This window comes from Cherax quadricarinatus, chromosome 1, assembly GCF_038502225.1.
Source record: "Cherax quadricarinatus isolate ZL_2023a chromosome 1, ASM3850222v1, whole genome shotgun sequence".
Classification (NCBI taxonomy): domain Eukaryota; kingdom Metazoa; phylum Arthropoda; class Malacostraca; order Decapoda; family Parastacidae; genus Cherax; species Cherax quadricarinatus.
This window is the reverse complement of record NC_091292.1, coordinates 103,237,551-103,256,128: the sequence shown is the minus strand read 5'-3', so window position 1 is coordinate 103,256,128 and position 18,578 is coordinate 103,237,551. Positions and strand designations below refer to the sequence as shown.

General features: G+C 43.5%; 1 protein-coding gene across 1 annotated transcript in view; it reads right to left on the bottom strand.

Moving 5' to 3' along the window:
* The window catches only part of LOC128685785 (integrin alpha-PS2), a gene marked incomplete in the record, with an annotated part of 489,877 nt that overhangs the window by 73,295 nt on the left and 398,004 nt on the right, over window positions 1–18,578 (bottom strand). The window contains 4 exon segments of the mRNA XM_070085511.1: window positions 5,547–5,756; window positions 8,148–8,477; window positions 14,514–14,689; window positions 16,426–16,452. Coding sequence (XP_069941612.1) covers window positions 5,547–5,756; window positions 8,148–8,477; window positions 14,514–14,689; window positions 16,426–16,452 — 743 coding nt within the window.

Here is an 18,578-nt window from a genome sequence, read left to right as displayed (position 1 = left end):
AATGATGGAAATTCAGAGTCAGGCGCAGACAAGGGGATGGTAAGCAACAACGGAGACATGACGTACACGAAGGACCTATCAGACCCACGTGGGGCCAGGGAAAAGACGATGAGCACACTAAGATCAAGCGACAGGTCCGAAGAAAATGAAGGTTTGTTATATGCAGAGGCTCTAACAGCCAACTGCAGTAGCAAGGGACAGCTGGCCAGGAAAGACAGTCCACTAAGAATAGATGTTTCAGATATGACAGGGACTGAAGGCAAGAACATGTCAATGGAAGGAAACAAAATGCCTCAGAGGAAGCAGATGGAGACTCAGTGGGAGGAGGAAAGGGCGAGGTCAGTTTTTGTGTACGGGCTCCAAGAAGCCAAGGGGGCCAACTTTGAAGAAATAAAACAGGAGGAGAAAAAAATGATTGAAGACATCATGAAAACAATAGGGGAGGGCAATATGACCCAGGTGACAAATTTTCAGAGAATTGGGTGGTTTGCAAGTGGAAGGATACGGCCTGTCAGAGTAACTTTCAAGGAAGAATCAGTTCGAATCAGGATTCTGCAAGAGAAAGCAAGACTGAGAGACAAAGAGGGGTACCAGAGAGTATTCCTCGACCGCGACAGAACACAAGAAGAAAGGACTACACTGAAAGAGAGGGTACAGAGACGCAAGGAGGAACGAGAAGCAATGAAAATGAGCAGGACCCAGACACAGGAGGAAGGGCAAACACACCCCACAGAATCTCCCACCAAAAGACCCCACCCGCGACATTCCCAACGCAACTGAGCAACCTATACTCCAACCCACTCACTGTTCCCTCTGCCACCAACCCCCTTATCACAAACCTCACCCCAACAGCTGTCCCTTATGGGCATTCTGACCCCACCCCCATCAGCACATACCCCACCTACACCACAGCCCCATATAGGCCCCCACCAAGGCTCTCCCTCCCCCAACCCCAATACACTTGCATGACCACAATGATAGAAAAGAAACTAAAGGTTTGGTACACAAATGCGGATGGAATAATGAATAAACATGAGGAGTGGAATGAAAGAATCAGTGAAAAATCCCCAGACATCATAGCAGTCACAGAAACAAAACTCGCTGAGATAATAACAGACACAATCTTCCCAACAGGATATCAGATCCTGAGGAAAGATAGAAGGAGTAGAGGGGGAGGAGGGGTTGCACTGCTCATAAAACACCAATGGGGATTTGAGGAAATGGAAGGCATGGACATGATTGGAGAAAGAGACTACATTGTAGGTACAATTCAGTCCGGAGAACATAAAGTAGTCATTGGAGTGATGTATAACCCACCACAGAACTGCAGGAGGCCAAGAGAGGAGTACGAAGAAAACAACAGGGTGATGGTGGACACACTGGCTGAGGTGGCAAGAAGAGCTCACTCGAGCAGAGCAAAGTTACTGGTAATGGGCGATTTCAACCACAGGGAGATCGACTGGGAAAACCTGGAGCCACATGGGGGTCCCGAAACATGGAGAGCAAAGATGATGGATGTGGTACTTGAAAACCTCATGCATCAACATGTCAGGGACACAACCAGAGAGAGAGGGGAGGATGAGCCAGCAAGACTGGATCTTGTGTTCACCCTGAGCAGTTCAGACATCGAGGACATCACTTACGAGAGGCCCCTTGGAGCTAGCGATCATGTGGTTCTGAGTTTTGACTATATAGTAGAGTTACAAGTGGAGAAGGGAACAGGAACTGAAGGGGACAGGCCAAACTACAAAAGGGGGGACTACACAGGTATGAGAAACTTCCTGCAGGAGGTTCAGTGGGACAGAGAAATGGTAGGAAAATCAGTAAACGAGATGATGGAATATGTGGCAACAAAGTGCAAGGAGGCAGAGGAAAGTTTTGTTCCCAAGGGAAACAGAAATAATAGGAAGACCAAGACGAGTCCTTGGTTTACCCGAAGGTGTAGGGAGGCAAAAGCTAAGTGCAACAGAGAATGGAAAAGGTACAGGAGGCATAGGACCCAGGAAAACAAGGAGATTAGTAGAAGAGCCAGAAACGAGTATGCACAGATAAGGAGGGAGGCCCAGAGACAGTATGAAAACGACATAGCATCGAAAGTCAAATCTGACCCGAAACTGCTGTATAGCCACATTAGGAAGAAGACAACAGTCAAGGACCAGGTGATAAGGCTGAGGAAAGAAGGTGGGGAACTCACAAGAAACGATCAAGAGGTATGTGAGGAGCTCAACACGAGATTTAAGGAAGTATTTACAGTAGAGACAGGAAGGACTCTGGGGGGACAGACCAGATGGGGACACCAACAAGGAATACACCAACAAGTGTTGGACGACATACATACAGATGAGGAGGAGGTAAAGAAACTGCTAAGGGACATCGATACCTCAAAGGCAATGGGACCGGACAACATCTCTCCATGGGTCCTTAGAGAGGGAGCAGATATGTTGTGTGTACCACTTACCACAATCTTCAACACATCCCTGGAAACTGGGCAACTACCTGAGGTATGGAAGACAGCAAATGTAGTTCCCATTTTCAAAAAAGGAGACAGAAAAGAGGCACTAAACTATAGACCTGTGTCATTGACGTGTATAGTATGCAAAATTATGGAGAAGATTATCAGGAGGAGAGTGGTGGAGCACCTGGAACGGAACAGGAGTATAAATGCCAACCAGCACGGATTCACGGAAGGCAAATCCTGTGTCACAAACCTTCTGGAGTTCTATGATAAAATAACAGAAGTAAGACAAGAGAGAGAGGGGTGGGTTGATTGCATCTTCTTGGACTGCAAGAAGGCCTTTGACACAGTTCCTCACAAGAGATTAGTGCAGAAGCTAGAGCATCAGGCGCATATAACAGGAAGGGCACTGCAATGGATCAGAGAATACCTGACAGGGAGGCAACAACGAGTCATGGTACGTAATGATGTATCACAGTGGGCACCTGTGACGAGCGGGGTCCCACAGGGGTCGGTCTTAGGACCAGTGCTATTTTTGGTATATGTGAACGACATGACGGAAGGGTTAGACTCAGAAGTGTCCCTGTTTGCAGATGATGTGAAGTTAATGAGGAGAATTAAATCTGATGAGGACCAGGCAGGACTTCAAAGAGACCTGGACAGACTGGACACCTGGTCCAGCAAATGGCTTCTCGAATTTAATCCTGCCAAATGCAAAGTCATGAAGATAGGGGAAGGGCACAGAAGACCGCAGACAGAGTATAGGCTAGGTGGACAAAGACTGCAAACCTCACTCAAGGAGAAAGATCTTGGGGTGAGTATAACACCGAGCATGTCTCCGGAAGCACACATCAATCAGATAACTGCTGCAGCATATGGGCGCCTGGCAAACCTGAGAACAGCATTCCGATACCTTAGTAAGGAATCATTCAAGACACTGTACACCGTGTATGTCAGGCCCATACTGGAGTATGCAGCACCTGTTTGGAACCCGCACTTGATAAAGCACGTCAAGAAACTAGAGAAAGTACAAAGGTTTGCAACAAGGTTAGTTCCAGAGCTAAGGGGAATGTCCTATGAAGAAAGATTAAGGGAAATCGGCCTGACGACACTGGAGGACAGGAGGGTCAGGGGAGACATGATAACGACATATAAAATACTGCGTGGAATAGACAAGGTGGACAAGGACAGGATGTTCCAGGGAGGGGACACAGAAACAAGAGGCCACAATTGGAAGTTGAAGACACAAATGAGTCAGAGAGATAGTAGGAAGTATTTCTTCAGTCATAGAGTTGTAAGGCAGTGGAATAGCCTAGGAAATGACGTAGTGGAGGCAGGAACCATACACAGTTTTAAGACGAGGTTTGATAAAGCTCATGGAGCGGGGAGAGAGAGGGCCTAGTAGCAACCGGTGAAGAGGCGGGGCCAGGAGCTAGGACTCGACCCCTGCAACCACAAATAGGTGAGTACACACACACACACACACACACACACCCACACACACACACACACACGTACTCACACACACACACACACACACACAGCAGAGGTGCTATGTGTACCACTAACAACAATATTCAATACATCTATCGAAACAGGGAGATTGCCTGAGGCATGGAAGACAGCAAATGTAGTCCCAATCTTTAAAAAAGGAGACAGACATGAAGCATTAAACTACAGACCAGTGTCACTGACATGTATAGTATGCAAAATCATGGAGAAGATTATCAGGAGAAGAGTGGTGGAACACCTAGAAAGGAATGATCTCATCAACAGCAGCCAGCATGGTTTCAGGGACGGGAAATCCTGTGTCACAAACCTACTGGAGTTCTATGACATGGTGACAGCAGTAAGACAAGAGAGAGAGGGGTGGGTGGATTGCATTTTCTTGGACTGCAAGAAGGCGTTTGACACAGTTCCACACAAGAGATTGGTGCAAAAACTGGAGGACCAAGCAGGGATAACAGGGAAGGCACTACAATGGATCAGGGAATACTTGTCAGGAAGACAGCAGCGAGTCATGGTACGTGGCGAGGTGTCAGAGTGGGCACCTGTGACCAGCGGGGTCCCACAGGGGTCAGTCCTAGGACCAGTGCTGTTTCTGGTATTTGTGAACGACATGACGGAAGGAATAGACTCTGAGGTGTCCCTGTTTGCAGATGACGTGAAGTTGATGAGAAGAATACACTCGATCGAAGACCAGGCAGAACTACAAAGGGATCTGGACAGGCTGCAGACCTGGTCCAGCAATTGGCTCCTGGAGTTCAATCCCACCAAGTGCAAAGTCATGAAGATAGGGGAAGGGCAAAGAAGGCCGCAGACGGAGTACAGTCTAGGGGGTCAGAGACTACAAACCTCACTCAAGGAAAAAGATCTTGGGGTGAGTATAACACCAGGCACATCTCCTGAAGCGCACATCAACCAAATAACTGCTGCAGCATATGGGCGCCTAGCAAACCTCAGAACAGCATTCCGACATCTTAATAAGGAATCATTCAGGACCCTGTACACCGTGTACGTTAGGCCCATATTGGAGTATGCGGCACCAGTTTGGAACCCACACCTAGCCAAGCACGTAAAGAAACTAGAGAAAGTGCAAAGGTTTGCAACAAGACTAGTCCCAGAGCTAAGAGGTATGTCCTACGAGGAGAGGTTAAGGGAAATCAACCTGACGACACTGAGAGGACAGGAGAGGAGAGGGGGGACATGATAACGACATACAAAATACTGAGGGGAATTGACAAGGTGGACAAAGACAGGATGTTCCAGAGATGGGACACAGCAACAAGGGGACACAGTTGGAAGCTGAAGACACAGATGAATCACAGGGATGTTAGGAAGTATTTCTTCAGCTCACGGCTCAGGGAGAATGATCTAGTAGCGATCAGTGAAGAGGCGGGGCCAGGAGCTCGGACTCGACCCCCGCAACCTCAACTAGGTGAGTACACACACCCCTGCAACCTCAACTAGGTGAGTACACACACACACACGAATGTGATTGGGGATATACATAAATTTAGTGTTTCCTGTAATATAATGATATAGGCATAACAGCTAAAAGACAAAAGTGAGTGGTGAAGAGAACACTCACCACCTTGTTCTGCAACATAACGTGGACTCGTCCCACCTCGAACTTCATCTCCCTGTCCTTATAGTCAGTGTACATCGGAGAGCCAACGATAATGTCGTCGAGGCCGTCGTTGTTGAAGTCGACCACGGCCAAACTGTAGCCGAAATAGGAGCCCAGCTGGTAGCCAGTGATATTCTGCAGGGGGTGCAGCTCGTGTGTGTAGAGTGCGATCTGTGGGAAGTCCAAGTCTGTAAAGGGGTGTGCAGGGTTAGTTGCAGCTCACCAAGTGATGAAGCTCGGGTGGAGGAAAGAGGAGTGCCGTAATAGAGGTCTGGTCCTAGAGAGACTGTATACAGCAAAGGCTGGGAAGACTGAGAAATGGAAGTTTCTGCCCCGGAATGACTGGGGTTGTGGGGTAGACTGAAAATAATTTCTGGTTGATCAGGCCCTGATCCACAGGAAGGCCTGGTCAAGGACTGGACCGCGGGGGGCATTGACCCCCGGAACACCCTCCAGGTAGGCAGGAAGATCATATAAATTAGAAGTTGTGCATGACATACTAGTTAAAAGGTCTCTTGGATTAACTGTATATTGTTACTTTTTAGTATTGTGCAGCAGGCTCCTGTAGAACACCGGAGGAGGTAATTTCTAAAGATGTGAACCCCACCTAAAGCTGAGAATGTGCTACTAAAGAGGCTGCTGCGAGTGATGTTATGTTGGACATGCATCATCTGAGTGGACACATGTGGTGTTCTCTACACCTGTGTAGTAGCATGTTAAGGGTGTTAAGAATATAACAGAAACTATTTACACTTTAGGTAATAACTACCTTCACCTTGTTGTATTATGACTTGTCCCACCCCCTTCCCGGCTACCTTCATGGCCAGAATAATCTCAGACTCATTAGCCCCAACGTGTATTATCATGTGTGAAATTCAATTTATCATGAATGTAAGAAAAAAATAATAGTGCACATTTAAAATAAAAAAATAAATTAACAAAAAAATCTAGCCAATGCAGCAGCAACATAAGCTAGACAAGGAACAGGACACACCCGTGATCTCTGAAGTCTGACCCATGTTTCTCTTTTAATTTCACACCCAGGAGGGAATTCACTATGAATCAATATGTAAACTCAAGAATAAAATAACCAGGAAAGACAACAGGATGGGAGGAAAGGCGAGAGAAAAGATAGAATGAAGGGGACTGGTGATACAGAAGAAAGACAGGATGACACGAAACTCCTGGTATAAGGTGATGTGTGAATATAACAACGACTGGTGAATATACCAACAATTATTTATAAATGTAACAAAAATGTCTCGTAAATACAAGAACATTTCTTGTTGGAAGTGTTTTGCGGTCATTGAAAGGACAAGTCAGAAAAATAAATAACAGTAATAAGAAGGCAAATGACTGTCGACAACTTGAGGGTCATTCACTTAACACCTTTCCTGAAGATGTTTCGGTCCTTGAATGTTTGTCAAGGTTCGAGGACCGAAACGTCTTCAATAAAGGTGTCCTAAGTGAATGCAACTGCGTCCATTTCCCTCAAATAAATAATAACAGAAGCAGAGGGAGAGAGATTGAGACTCAGTATTGGTGTCCAGTTTGAATACTGCAAGATACCCACACACAACAACAAACCTCTTCACAGACATGTCATAAGCTCTGTAAAGTGAGGAAATTATCATTGGGTAACTAATTAAAATGTCTGAATAAATCATACCTATCATAACATATAATTTATGAAGCATGAAATAAATCTAAACAAACAAAAAAAAATACAAAAGCAAAAAAATACAATGTAATTAACGTGGTCATAAATTAAAAATACAACAGAATACAAACACCGAAAGCTTTCTTAAAAAATACAATGAAAGCCATAAACATCAAAAGCTTTCTTAAGAAAGAAGATTCACTGGAAGAGACACCAAAAGCTCCTTTTACCGAGACGTATTGTGACGACACACACACAAGCGACACCAACACAACTACTAGCTACTGACAACCATCACCGTGACACATGGTGACACTGAACAGTAGAACAGCCCAGAGGGAGAGAGATATAATTAATTTAGTACACATTAAACATCGAAGTACACAAGCAACATTAATATCTACTGGCAAGACAAAATGCTAAACAAGGATGCAACATAACATCGATAATAAAATATATGCCAAAACATTAAAAGAAAAAGAATAAAAGTAAAAATACCGTGGCTAAAACATTTAACTAAACCGCAGAGTGGAGACGATACTAGACGTCGTTTCGGTCTGTCTTGGAACGCCATCGATACTTAATAATGGACCAGAACAAACAGAAACGTCGTCTACTTTCGTCTCCACTTTATGGACTAGTTGTGCAATGAAAAATGTAAAGGGAAGAGAAGTTAAAAGGCCGCCCATACAAGACATCCAGGAAGTAATGATGGTCTACGTGAAGCAGCAGTCAAGTAGAGATGCTGCAGTGTCCCAGCTTCACCCAGACGCCACAACACCTTACCGTAGGAGGCGACGAAGGTGGCCTGGTAGACCGGGCAGTGATGGAGGCGCTACAGAGAGCAGAGTTTACAACACAGAGGCGGGGCACTGATGCACACACACACCTGGAAACTATACCTTGCCCGTAAGGACGCCTTTCAAGTTGGGTCCCCGAGGAATGCCCACTGCAAGGTCCTGCCCCGGGGCACCGTTAAACTCGCCCACCGCCAGGGCGAAGGAGCCGTACAAGGGCCGCATTGTGGCCACCTCTGACAGGCTGATGAAAGTGTACCCTACTTGTTCGTTGCTCAGGAAGAGGAAACCTGTGTGCTCAAACCACTGTGGCCAGGTGAGGTTGTGGAGGCTGTCGGCCTGCTCTTCTCCGTTCAGGTTCTCTTCAGCTCTCCGGCCAAGAAATCTCTGTGAGGGCTGCTTCTGCCTGGCCTGCACCTGCGCCTTCCGCTGGCCCTGAAGGTACTACATGGTCAGCAAGGTGGTGGCTCACTGCTGGGGGAGCTTCCCATCAATGACTTGCTCTTCGAAGACACCACCACAGCTGCTCTCTGGGAAAACTCCTCTCATCTTTAGTACTAAAATACAGACACTGGGGTTATAGTTTGGGATTTAAAAAAAATGACTCGACCACCACATACTTTGTACGGACCTCGTCTCAATACTCACTGGTACAACTGCACACTAACTGTGAGAAATTTTAATCTGTAGACAACCTTGTAAAAAAAAAACACAAAACACCTCATAGATATGGAACTAGTGGCCAGATTTTGCCCAAAGCTTGTGGAAGATATAATTTATGAGCCTTTGTTAAATACGCTCCTTGAAGGAATGTAACTACATACTTCTCAACACACCCAAACATCACTTTTTCTTGCTGGAAGTATAAAAATTATTAGTGTGTAGAGTCACTTGGTAGAGGAGAGATGTCGAGTCTCGGCTTCTGGGCGCGCCTTTCTGTTACTCAAGAACCATCACTCTACATCCTTGGCCTCATGATCCTTATCATGCCTATACTTAAAACTTTGTACCGAATTTTCTTCCACCACTTCAACATCCAGATTCACTTTCTAACTGCTCTCATGCGTGTCTTTAACATCAATCTATTTTTCCCCTTGTCATCGCACCACTCCATATAAATAGTCTGTCTTTGCTCTTCTACGTCGTGATCATGTCGCCTCTGATTCTCCACCATTACAGTTTCAAAAGATTTAATTCCTGAAGTCTATTTTTCGTTGGTTATTATTCTTAGATCTTGGCTTAATCTATATGCCAATCTCTGAACTTTCTCCAATTTCTCCACACACACACACACACACACACACACACACACACACACACACACACACACACACACACACACACACACACACACACACACACACACACACCATACGTGACTCTTTACACATGTATTACGTACTGTATACTTGTGTTGGATATGTGGGCCAGCGGGCCGCCAGCAGCAACAGGCTGGTTGACCAAACAAGCACCAGGATAACTTGGAAACCCATCAAAGGAATACACATCATACGTGGCACAGCGATACATAAAATGTGTACTGAGTGTTTACGTGATTTATTCTGAAGGGCGAAACGTCTCCTCAATAAATATCTCAGTGCTGGACTAGTTTCTTATATTGTGTGAGGTGTTGTGGGCGAAACGCTCCACAACCTCCTACTAAAATTATTAAGAAAACACTTAAAGTGACCTGAAGTGAGGATTATATTAGGTCTGTGCACGTTTCTTCCCCCCTCTAAGCACCTCCCGTTCCCCCCTCTAAGCACCTCCCGTTCCCCCCTCTAAGCACCTCCCGTTCCCCCCTCTTAGCACCTCCAGTTCCCCTCTCAGCACCTACCCTTCCCCTCTCAGCACCTACCTTTCCCCCTCTCAGCACTTATCCCCTTCTCAACACCAATTCTCCTCTCAGCACTTCCCCTTCCCCCTCTTAGCACCTCCAGTTCCCCTCTCAGTACCTACCCTTCCCCCCTCTCAGAGAATACCTTTCCCCCTTAGCACCTACCTCTTACCCCTCTCAGCACTGGCCTTTCGCCCCTCTCACCACCTCCCGGGACCTACCATTTCCCCTTCCAGCACCTACCTCTTACCCCTCCCAGCACCTACCTCTTGCACTTCCCAGCACCTACCTCTTGCACTTCCCAGCATCTAACCCTACCCGATGACATGACATGTACCCTGTAATAAGTGTAATAAGAGGGTTGATACCACAACCTCACATAAGTAAAACAACACACTTTCAACCACTTAAACACACTGCCACTTAAATGCACTTATTATTAGTAATTCAAGGGATAAGTTCAAGTTAATAAGAATATGTGACAGGCACTAGTTATCTTTAAGTCCTCCAGAGGGGAACTTTAAGCTTTAATAAAACTGTCAGTTTTACCTCCACTCCATCTCTCATAATAAAGAGATAAAACTGATTACTGTTTATCAGTTTATCTTAGTAATATCAGTCACTCACATCACCTACTAAAACTGTTGTGGTTTATATTAGGTTTACCTCACTACCTTAATATTTTATATTAAAGTTTACCTCACTACCTTAATATTGTAATATTACAGTATACCTTAATACTGAGATATTACAGTATTAAGGTACTATAGTACCTTAATACTGAGATATTACAGTATTAAGGTACTATAGTACCTTAATACTGAGATATTACAGTATTAAGGTACTATAGTACCTTAATACTGTAATATCTCAGTATTATTATTGGTACTTTACCTCCAAGTTGTGTATATATATATATATATATATATATATATATATATATATATATATATATATATATATATATATATATATAGACGCATGTATCTCTTAAGTGCATACACAAAAAGAGGTATTTACAAGATGGTTATCTCTCAGTGTATATACAAGGTGTGTATATCTCAGTGTGTATACCAGGTGTGTATATCTCAGTGTGTATACCAGGTGTGTATATCTCAGTGTGTATACCAGGTGTGTATATCTCAGTGTGTATACCAGGTGTGTATATCTCAGTGTGTATACCAGGTGTGTATATCTCAGTGTGTATACCAGGTGTGTATATCTCAGTGTGTATACCAGGTGTGTATATCTCAGTGTGTATACCAGGTGTGTATATCTCAGTGTGTATACCAGGTGTGTATATCTCAGTGTGTATACCAGATGTGTATATCTCAGTGTGTATACCAGGTGTGTATATCTCAGTGCGTATACCAGGTGTGTATATATCAGTGTGTATACCAGGTGTGTATATCTCAGTGTGTATACCAGGTGTGTATATCTCAGTGTGTATACCAGGTGTGTATATCTCAGTGTGTATACCAGGTGTGTATATCTCAGTGTGTATACCAGGTGTGTATATCTCAGTGTGTATACCAGGTGTGTATATCTCAGTGTGTATACCAGGTGTGTATATCTCAGTGTGTATACCAGGTGTGTATATCTCAGTGTATATACCAGGTGTGTATATCTCAGTGTGTATACCAGGTGTGTATATATCAGTGTGTGTACCAGGTGTGTATATCTCAGTGTGTATACCAGGTGTGTATATCTCTGTACATACTAGGTGTGTATAACTCAGTGTGTATACCAGGTGTGTATATCAGTGTATACACACCAAAATGTGTGCACCTTTCGTTGTTTACATATCTGAAGATTCCCTGAGGTGGGTTCGTGAAATCAGCGTCCCTGTGGTTCGATACCAAACCTGGCCTCCTGTGTGACTAATTAATGGTCCAGGTAAGACCGAAACGCCGTCATAAGTTTCAGTCTTCTATGTGTGGGTTATCTGTCTACAGGCCTCCTGGATGACCGCCTGATCAACCAGGCTGCTGGTGCTGGCGATATGCAATCCCACCTGAACACCACAGCCCGGCTGATCAGCAACTAGGGTGAGGAGGTTATCATGTTCCTCAGCTAAGGGCATGTTGATAATCACCCTTATGGATGAATGGAGGGTGCTGAAAAGTCTTGTTCCCTTTACACTTATTGTACACACAGGGAGAGTATATTTCATACCTTTTTTCAGTAAACAAATTGTGATTCTTGCTAGAGTTTTCGGGAATTTTTTGTCAGACTTTACCTCAGGATGAACATGATTAATGGTAAATCCTGCCTTGCCTTACCTTACCTTACCATGTATTATCTTGCCTCAATTGACTGTATTTTACCTTCCCTGAATTAGCGTACTTTACCCTACCATACCTTAGCTTACTTTACCCTACCATACCTTAGCTTACTTTACTCTACCATACCTTAGCTTACTTTACTCTACCATACCTTAGCGTACTTTACCCTACCATAATTTAGCTTACTTTACCATACCATACCTTAGCTTACTTTACTCTACCATACCTTAGCTTACTTTACTCTACCATACCTTAGCTTACTTTACTCTACCATACCTTAGCGTACTTTACCCTACCATACCTTAGCTTACTTTACCCTACCATACCTTAGCTTACTTTACTCTACCATAGCTTACTTTACCCTACCATACCTTAGCTTACTTTACCCTACCATACCTTAGCTTACTTTACCATACCTTAGCTTACTTTACTCTACCATACCTTAGCGTACTTTACCCTACCATACCTTAGCTTACTTTACCCTACCATACCTTAGCTTACTTTACTCTACCATACCTTAGCTTACTTTACCCTACCATACCTTAGCTTACTTTACTCTACCATACCTTAGCTTACTTTACTCTACCATACCTTAGCTTACTTTACTCTACCATACCTTAGCTTACTTTACCCTACCATACCTTAGCTTACTTTACTCTACCATACCTTAGCTTACTTTACTCTACCATACCTTAGCTTACTTTACCCTACCATACCTTAGCTTACTTTACTCTACCATACCTTAGCTTACTTTACTCTACCATACCTTAGCTTACTTTACCCTACCATACCTTAGCTTACTTTACCCTACCATACCTTAGCTTACTTTACTCTACCATACCTTAGCTTACTTTACTCTACCATACCTTAGCTTACTTTACCCTACCATACCTTAGCTTACTTTACCCTACCATACCTTAGCTTACTTTACTCTACCATACCTTAGCTTACTTTACCCTACCATACCTTAGCTTACTTTTCCCTACCATACCTTAGCTTACTTTACTCTACCATACCTTAGCTTACTTTACTCTACCATACCTTAGCTTACTTTACCCTACCATACCTTAGCTTACTTTACTCTACCATACCTTAGCTTACTTTACTCTACCATACCTTAGCTTACTTTACTCTACCATACCTTAGCTTACTTTACCCTACCATACCTAAGCTTACTTTACCCTACCATACCTAAGCTTACTTTACCCTACCATACCTTAGCTTACTTTACCCTACCATACCTTAGCTTACTTTACCCTACCATACCTTAGCTTACTTTCCCCTACCATACCTTAGCTTACTTTACCCTACCATACCTTAGCTTACTTTACCCTACCATACCTTAGCTTACTTTACCCTACCATACCTAAGCTTACTTTACCCTACCATACCTTAGCTTACTTTACCCTACCATACCTTAGCTTACTTTACCCTACCATACCTAAGCTTACTTTACCCTACCATACCTTAGCTTACTTTACCCTACCATACCTTAGCTTACTTCACCCTACCATACCTTAGCTTACTTTACCCTACCATACCTTAGCTTACTTTACCCTACCATACCTAAGCTTACTTTACCCTACCATACCTTAGCTTACTTTACCCTACCATACCATACCTACTTGATAACGCTGGTTAATGCGTTAGTTTGGTAGCTAAGGAAACATTAGACTAGTTTACCTTCGTTAGGTAAAAGGACAAGTGCAACTAATGCGACATTTTACTGTGGCAACGTTTCTCAAGCCGTAACGGTCTAACAAAGCTCCTGGAGAGCGAAACGTTGCCACAATAAAATGTTGCATTACTTGCACTTGTGTCCTTTTACCTAACATATTGTGGGTAATGTTACCAACATTACTAGTTCACCTTTAACTACCAGTTTACCAGGAGAGTTTGAATTCCTCGAATCAAGAGCCTCGCAGGGGCATCAAGAGCCCAGAAGGATCAGTGAGCGTTGACAGACCTGATAACCTGTGTTACTGATGACACTCTTAAATCCCAAGTTGTTCCAGCACCTTCCACCACATTGATGCTACTCATGTGCCCTTCATCCAAGGAAGTGGAGCTTCCCATCCCTTCCTTGGATCAAACCTGATGACCTTGCATTTCACAGGGGCTATATGACGCTTACGAGTTTGGTGTAGCCCTTGAGGGTTTAGCGCTTAATTTGATTAAAATAATAATCCTGATGAATTTAATAATAATAATAATAATAATAATAATAATAATGTCAAAACAATAACGCCCTCCTCCTACGAACTTCTGAATTCCCCCTAAAACGCTCCTCTAACACCCCTGAAACACACCCCTAATATCCCGTCCCTCGCCCTCCGCTTACCAGCTCACCTTTCCTGTATAGTTCAAGCCTTTAGGCACCCCAAGTGCCACATCCTGTCTGCCATCTCCAGAGAAGTCGCCAACTGCCACAGAGTAGCCCAGATACTGGTCATCATCAACAGCACCGCCCTCCCAGGTCATGGCGTACTCGTTCCTGGTCACAAGGCTCTGAGAGTGGACCTGACCTGCTCACAGCAGCGACAGCCACGTCAAAACAAGGGGAAGAGAGAGAGAGAACAAACATGGGATTAGAATCAGCATCTACGTCAATTTCCTGACAGCAAATCAGTATTTATTTGATGATAATATTTATTTTATAATAATTAAAAGAGACGGGGGACTGAAGTTTTATTTTCTCATGCATGAATGACCTATGAAGCACACATTTGTCATGCTAAGCAAAATATCATCGAGTCAAAATTGTGTATGAAAAACATGACTAGATAAGCCTAATGAAAATTTTAAATGCAAGTACAATAAGGCGAGAACCATAAAATAATAATAATAATAATAATAATAATAATAATAATAATAATAATAATAATAATAATATAATAAGCAAGAACAATGCAAAAATCTGAGAAGCAAAAATAATGTTATTATTGTTACATGTATTAAAAAAATTGGTCAAAAGTATGCATAAAAAAAATTCGTTAATTGCTGAACTTCTCATTTTAGTAAACGACTCTACCGTGTTATACAAATTTTAAAAAAACTTCCGGCTAGAAAGACAGATTATGTGAAGACATTAGAATGTTGCTACTAACATTATTCTACCTCTGTAATGTTGTGGCTGATGTATGATTAAGGCACTCCATACCCATCCTATGGGCGGTAGTTTAAAAAATTAGAGCCAGAAAACGGACCCAGAGACTTGGCCCCAAAATGTATGTGGTGGGGAAACGTTAAATAAGAATGTTCTGAAAATACTGTTTAATTTGATACAGCGTCTATGGTGCACTGTTATATAGCACTAGATAACTGTGTGTTCCAACTTTCATGGCTTCTATAAACACCTTAATGAAAGGATGACGTCTCAGCTTCATCCTCAAGTGTAAGCCTGTTATTAAATAACCTGACATTACCAGAACTAAAGATCTCGGTCTCTCAATCACCAACACACGTGTCAACGGACACTGTACATGTACTTCCATATTCTCCTTATATGCTAGAATGTTACAGCTACAGGATGTGACATTAACGGATGTAGCTCTGCCGTCTGCGTCTGTAAATTAATATACATGTGAAGATGGACGAGTGTGTGAACACTGACTCGTTCTCCAGCGAGCAATGCAGCCTCGTCCTGCCTTTAGCGGACAAATGAATAAAAACATATAGCGGTGCAGTCCATTGGTAACTAAAATCAAACAAGCAGTGGACGTACTCATTAGCAAATGCGGTGAGTGAAATATTGAAAAAGAGTAAAATAAAAACAAATATATTTAATTAAAGAAAACAAAATCTAAAGGAATGACTGCTGCAATGCCTCTCAGAAACGCATGAGACCACCCGGGTTTCGTCAAGTTAATATATTGGTAGCAGGTTATTAAGATGGCCATAAACGCTACCCAGGAGGCCCTGAAAACTTACTGGGTTGGGGTTGCTAGCTCCTTGTCGTATAAAAACAATTAAAACCAGAATTAATTAATGTGCTAGAAGCCTCAAAGTAGGCCGTAAGGCAAGTCTCATGAAGGCGAAGTACAAGAGCGTGTCTCTGGCTGTTCACTTGTCAAGTTGGCGGCAGCAGCAGAGACACGACGCGACCTGGAGCTCAACGAGGAACATTAAAACCACCTCCTGCCCCTCCCAGTAAGGATGTGAGTATGACAGGAGTAAGGAAGATGGTGTATAGTGTGTGGTGCAACTAAATAACAGATGGAAAAGGCGAGGTAGCTGGTGGAGTAATGATGGGCCGGGTTACCTTTGAGCCGCGCCATCCAGGCCTGGCCTGCAACAGTAAACAACACTCAATGTGCGCCACACTTCATGACGGCACCACTAGCCGCCATAAATGTTATTTACAAATAATTATATGTTAATGCCTTACCTTGATGGATTGGCAAACACACACATGAAATACAACTGATTACATTAATTAGCTAACAAATACAATGGGTTGCTTTATTAGAGCTATATAACACAAACAATAAAGCTGAAAATTATCAAAATTAATGTCAATGAGCAGTGTTACAAATGTATATATACAGTAGACAAATGATGTATATATTACAATGAATATTATACAGTAGGCCTTAAAAAATTAACAAGTGACAGGATAATGTTATTCCAAGGGAAGATACAACACTGAAAACACGCTCACTGACACTCCCACCACCTCCCTCTTTCCCTTCCCCATTCCTCCTTTTCTCTCTCTCTCTCTCTCTCTCTCTCTCTCTCTCTCTCTCTCTCTCTCTCTCTCTCTCTCTCTCTCTCTCTCTCTCTCTCTCTCTCTCTCTCTCTCTCTGTTTAGCCTGGTTTATTTACATGAGGTCATATGTTTACAGGATGGTGCTCTGATAGTGGAAGATGACTCAGCAGAGAGCGCGCCAGTAAACCTCAAGGGACCGACCAGCATGTTTACCACATGTTTCCACTTTGTTTACACAAAGTGGTCGCCTCCTGCCAGGTACACCTTTGTTCAAAGTGAGGCAAGAGTGCTGACGAAAAAGACGAGGAGCAAAGGAGGGAAGCAAGAGAGGCGAAGGAAGAGGCGAGAGGAAAGGGAAGGAAAAGAATTATTTGATTTAATATGTGTATTACCAGTAGGTTACCTCGAGTCACTTTCGAAGGTCAGTGCCCCTGAGGCCTGGTCCCAGACCAGGCCTCCTGTTTGCTATGTATCACAGCCCGGCTGATCAGAGACTGATTCGAAGAATTTGTCGAGTTCCCACTTGAAGACAGCCAGGGGTTTGCTGGTAATCCCTCTTATGCATGAAGCGTCGTGGACTCTTAATTAACACTTATTAAGTTCTCTCTCAGTGTACTCGTTTCCCTGTTTTTAACGGAGGTATTCTGCACCGTCTGCCAAGCCGCCTCTTGTTATTAAATGGAGTGATTTCGGTGTGCAGGTTTGAGACCAATCCCTCCAGTATTTTCCATGTGTACATTATGATGTACTTTTCTCATCTACATTCCAAAAAAGTACACTTCAAGGAACTTCAGGAGTGTTGTGAATTATGAGTAAAAACTGAGGAGGGATGAAGCAAGTGGCCTGTGTGTTCTAAGCCTCTGAGTGGACCTATGATTTATAACCGGCGCTGATACGTCCTCAACCCGTGTTTGAAATATGTCAGGCAGGCCTATTTGTAACTTGAGCTTCACGCTGGCAGGTTTGAGCGTGGGAATGTATACACGTAGAATATTCGTTTAGTTAGGTGTCTTAGATTGCATAACTCATTTATGGTATCTTAGAAGTGCGAGTGCCTCTGAGAACCACGTTTTTAGTTCAGACACGATCCTTCTGTGTTTCGGAACAATAGAAAACATCGTTAACCTTATCAAAGAATAGTGAAATGAGCGTCGTTCCTGTTAAACTCAACTAAACTGACAAGGAACTTGGGGGAAGTAGCAGTCATTAAATTAAATGTTCTGCTGAGGCGTACAACCTGGAGTCAGGAAGTGGCACTCACAGAGTGCTCACAACTCGTATATCATGCCACTTGTGACCTGCTATGACGGAGTAGTGAACCTGGTTCTCTGGGAGCGACCCACTGTGTCTTGTTCTGGTATTAACAAATGAAGAATTATATCTCTTAATGTTTGTGCAGCGGACGATGGATCGAAATTCAACTTGCCCCTTCCTTCAAGAGAGTCCTTTGATGCTAGTAAAAGGTTTTGGATCCAAGGAATGAAGCTACCCTCTCCTGCCTTGGCTCAAATCTAATTACCTCTAGTGGTGCATATTGCTGAGTTAATGTATTTTCCTCGTATCTCTAACAGTGATTACCCATGATGTCCTCTCGAGTCCCCATAACTTCTCTTCGTCCTGTTTCCCACTGTTTATCATCCTCTACCTCCCGCGGCTCATAGAACACCTGTAACCCTCGCCCCTTCCCCTTCCCCCTCCCCCCTCCC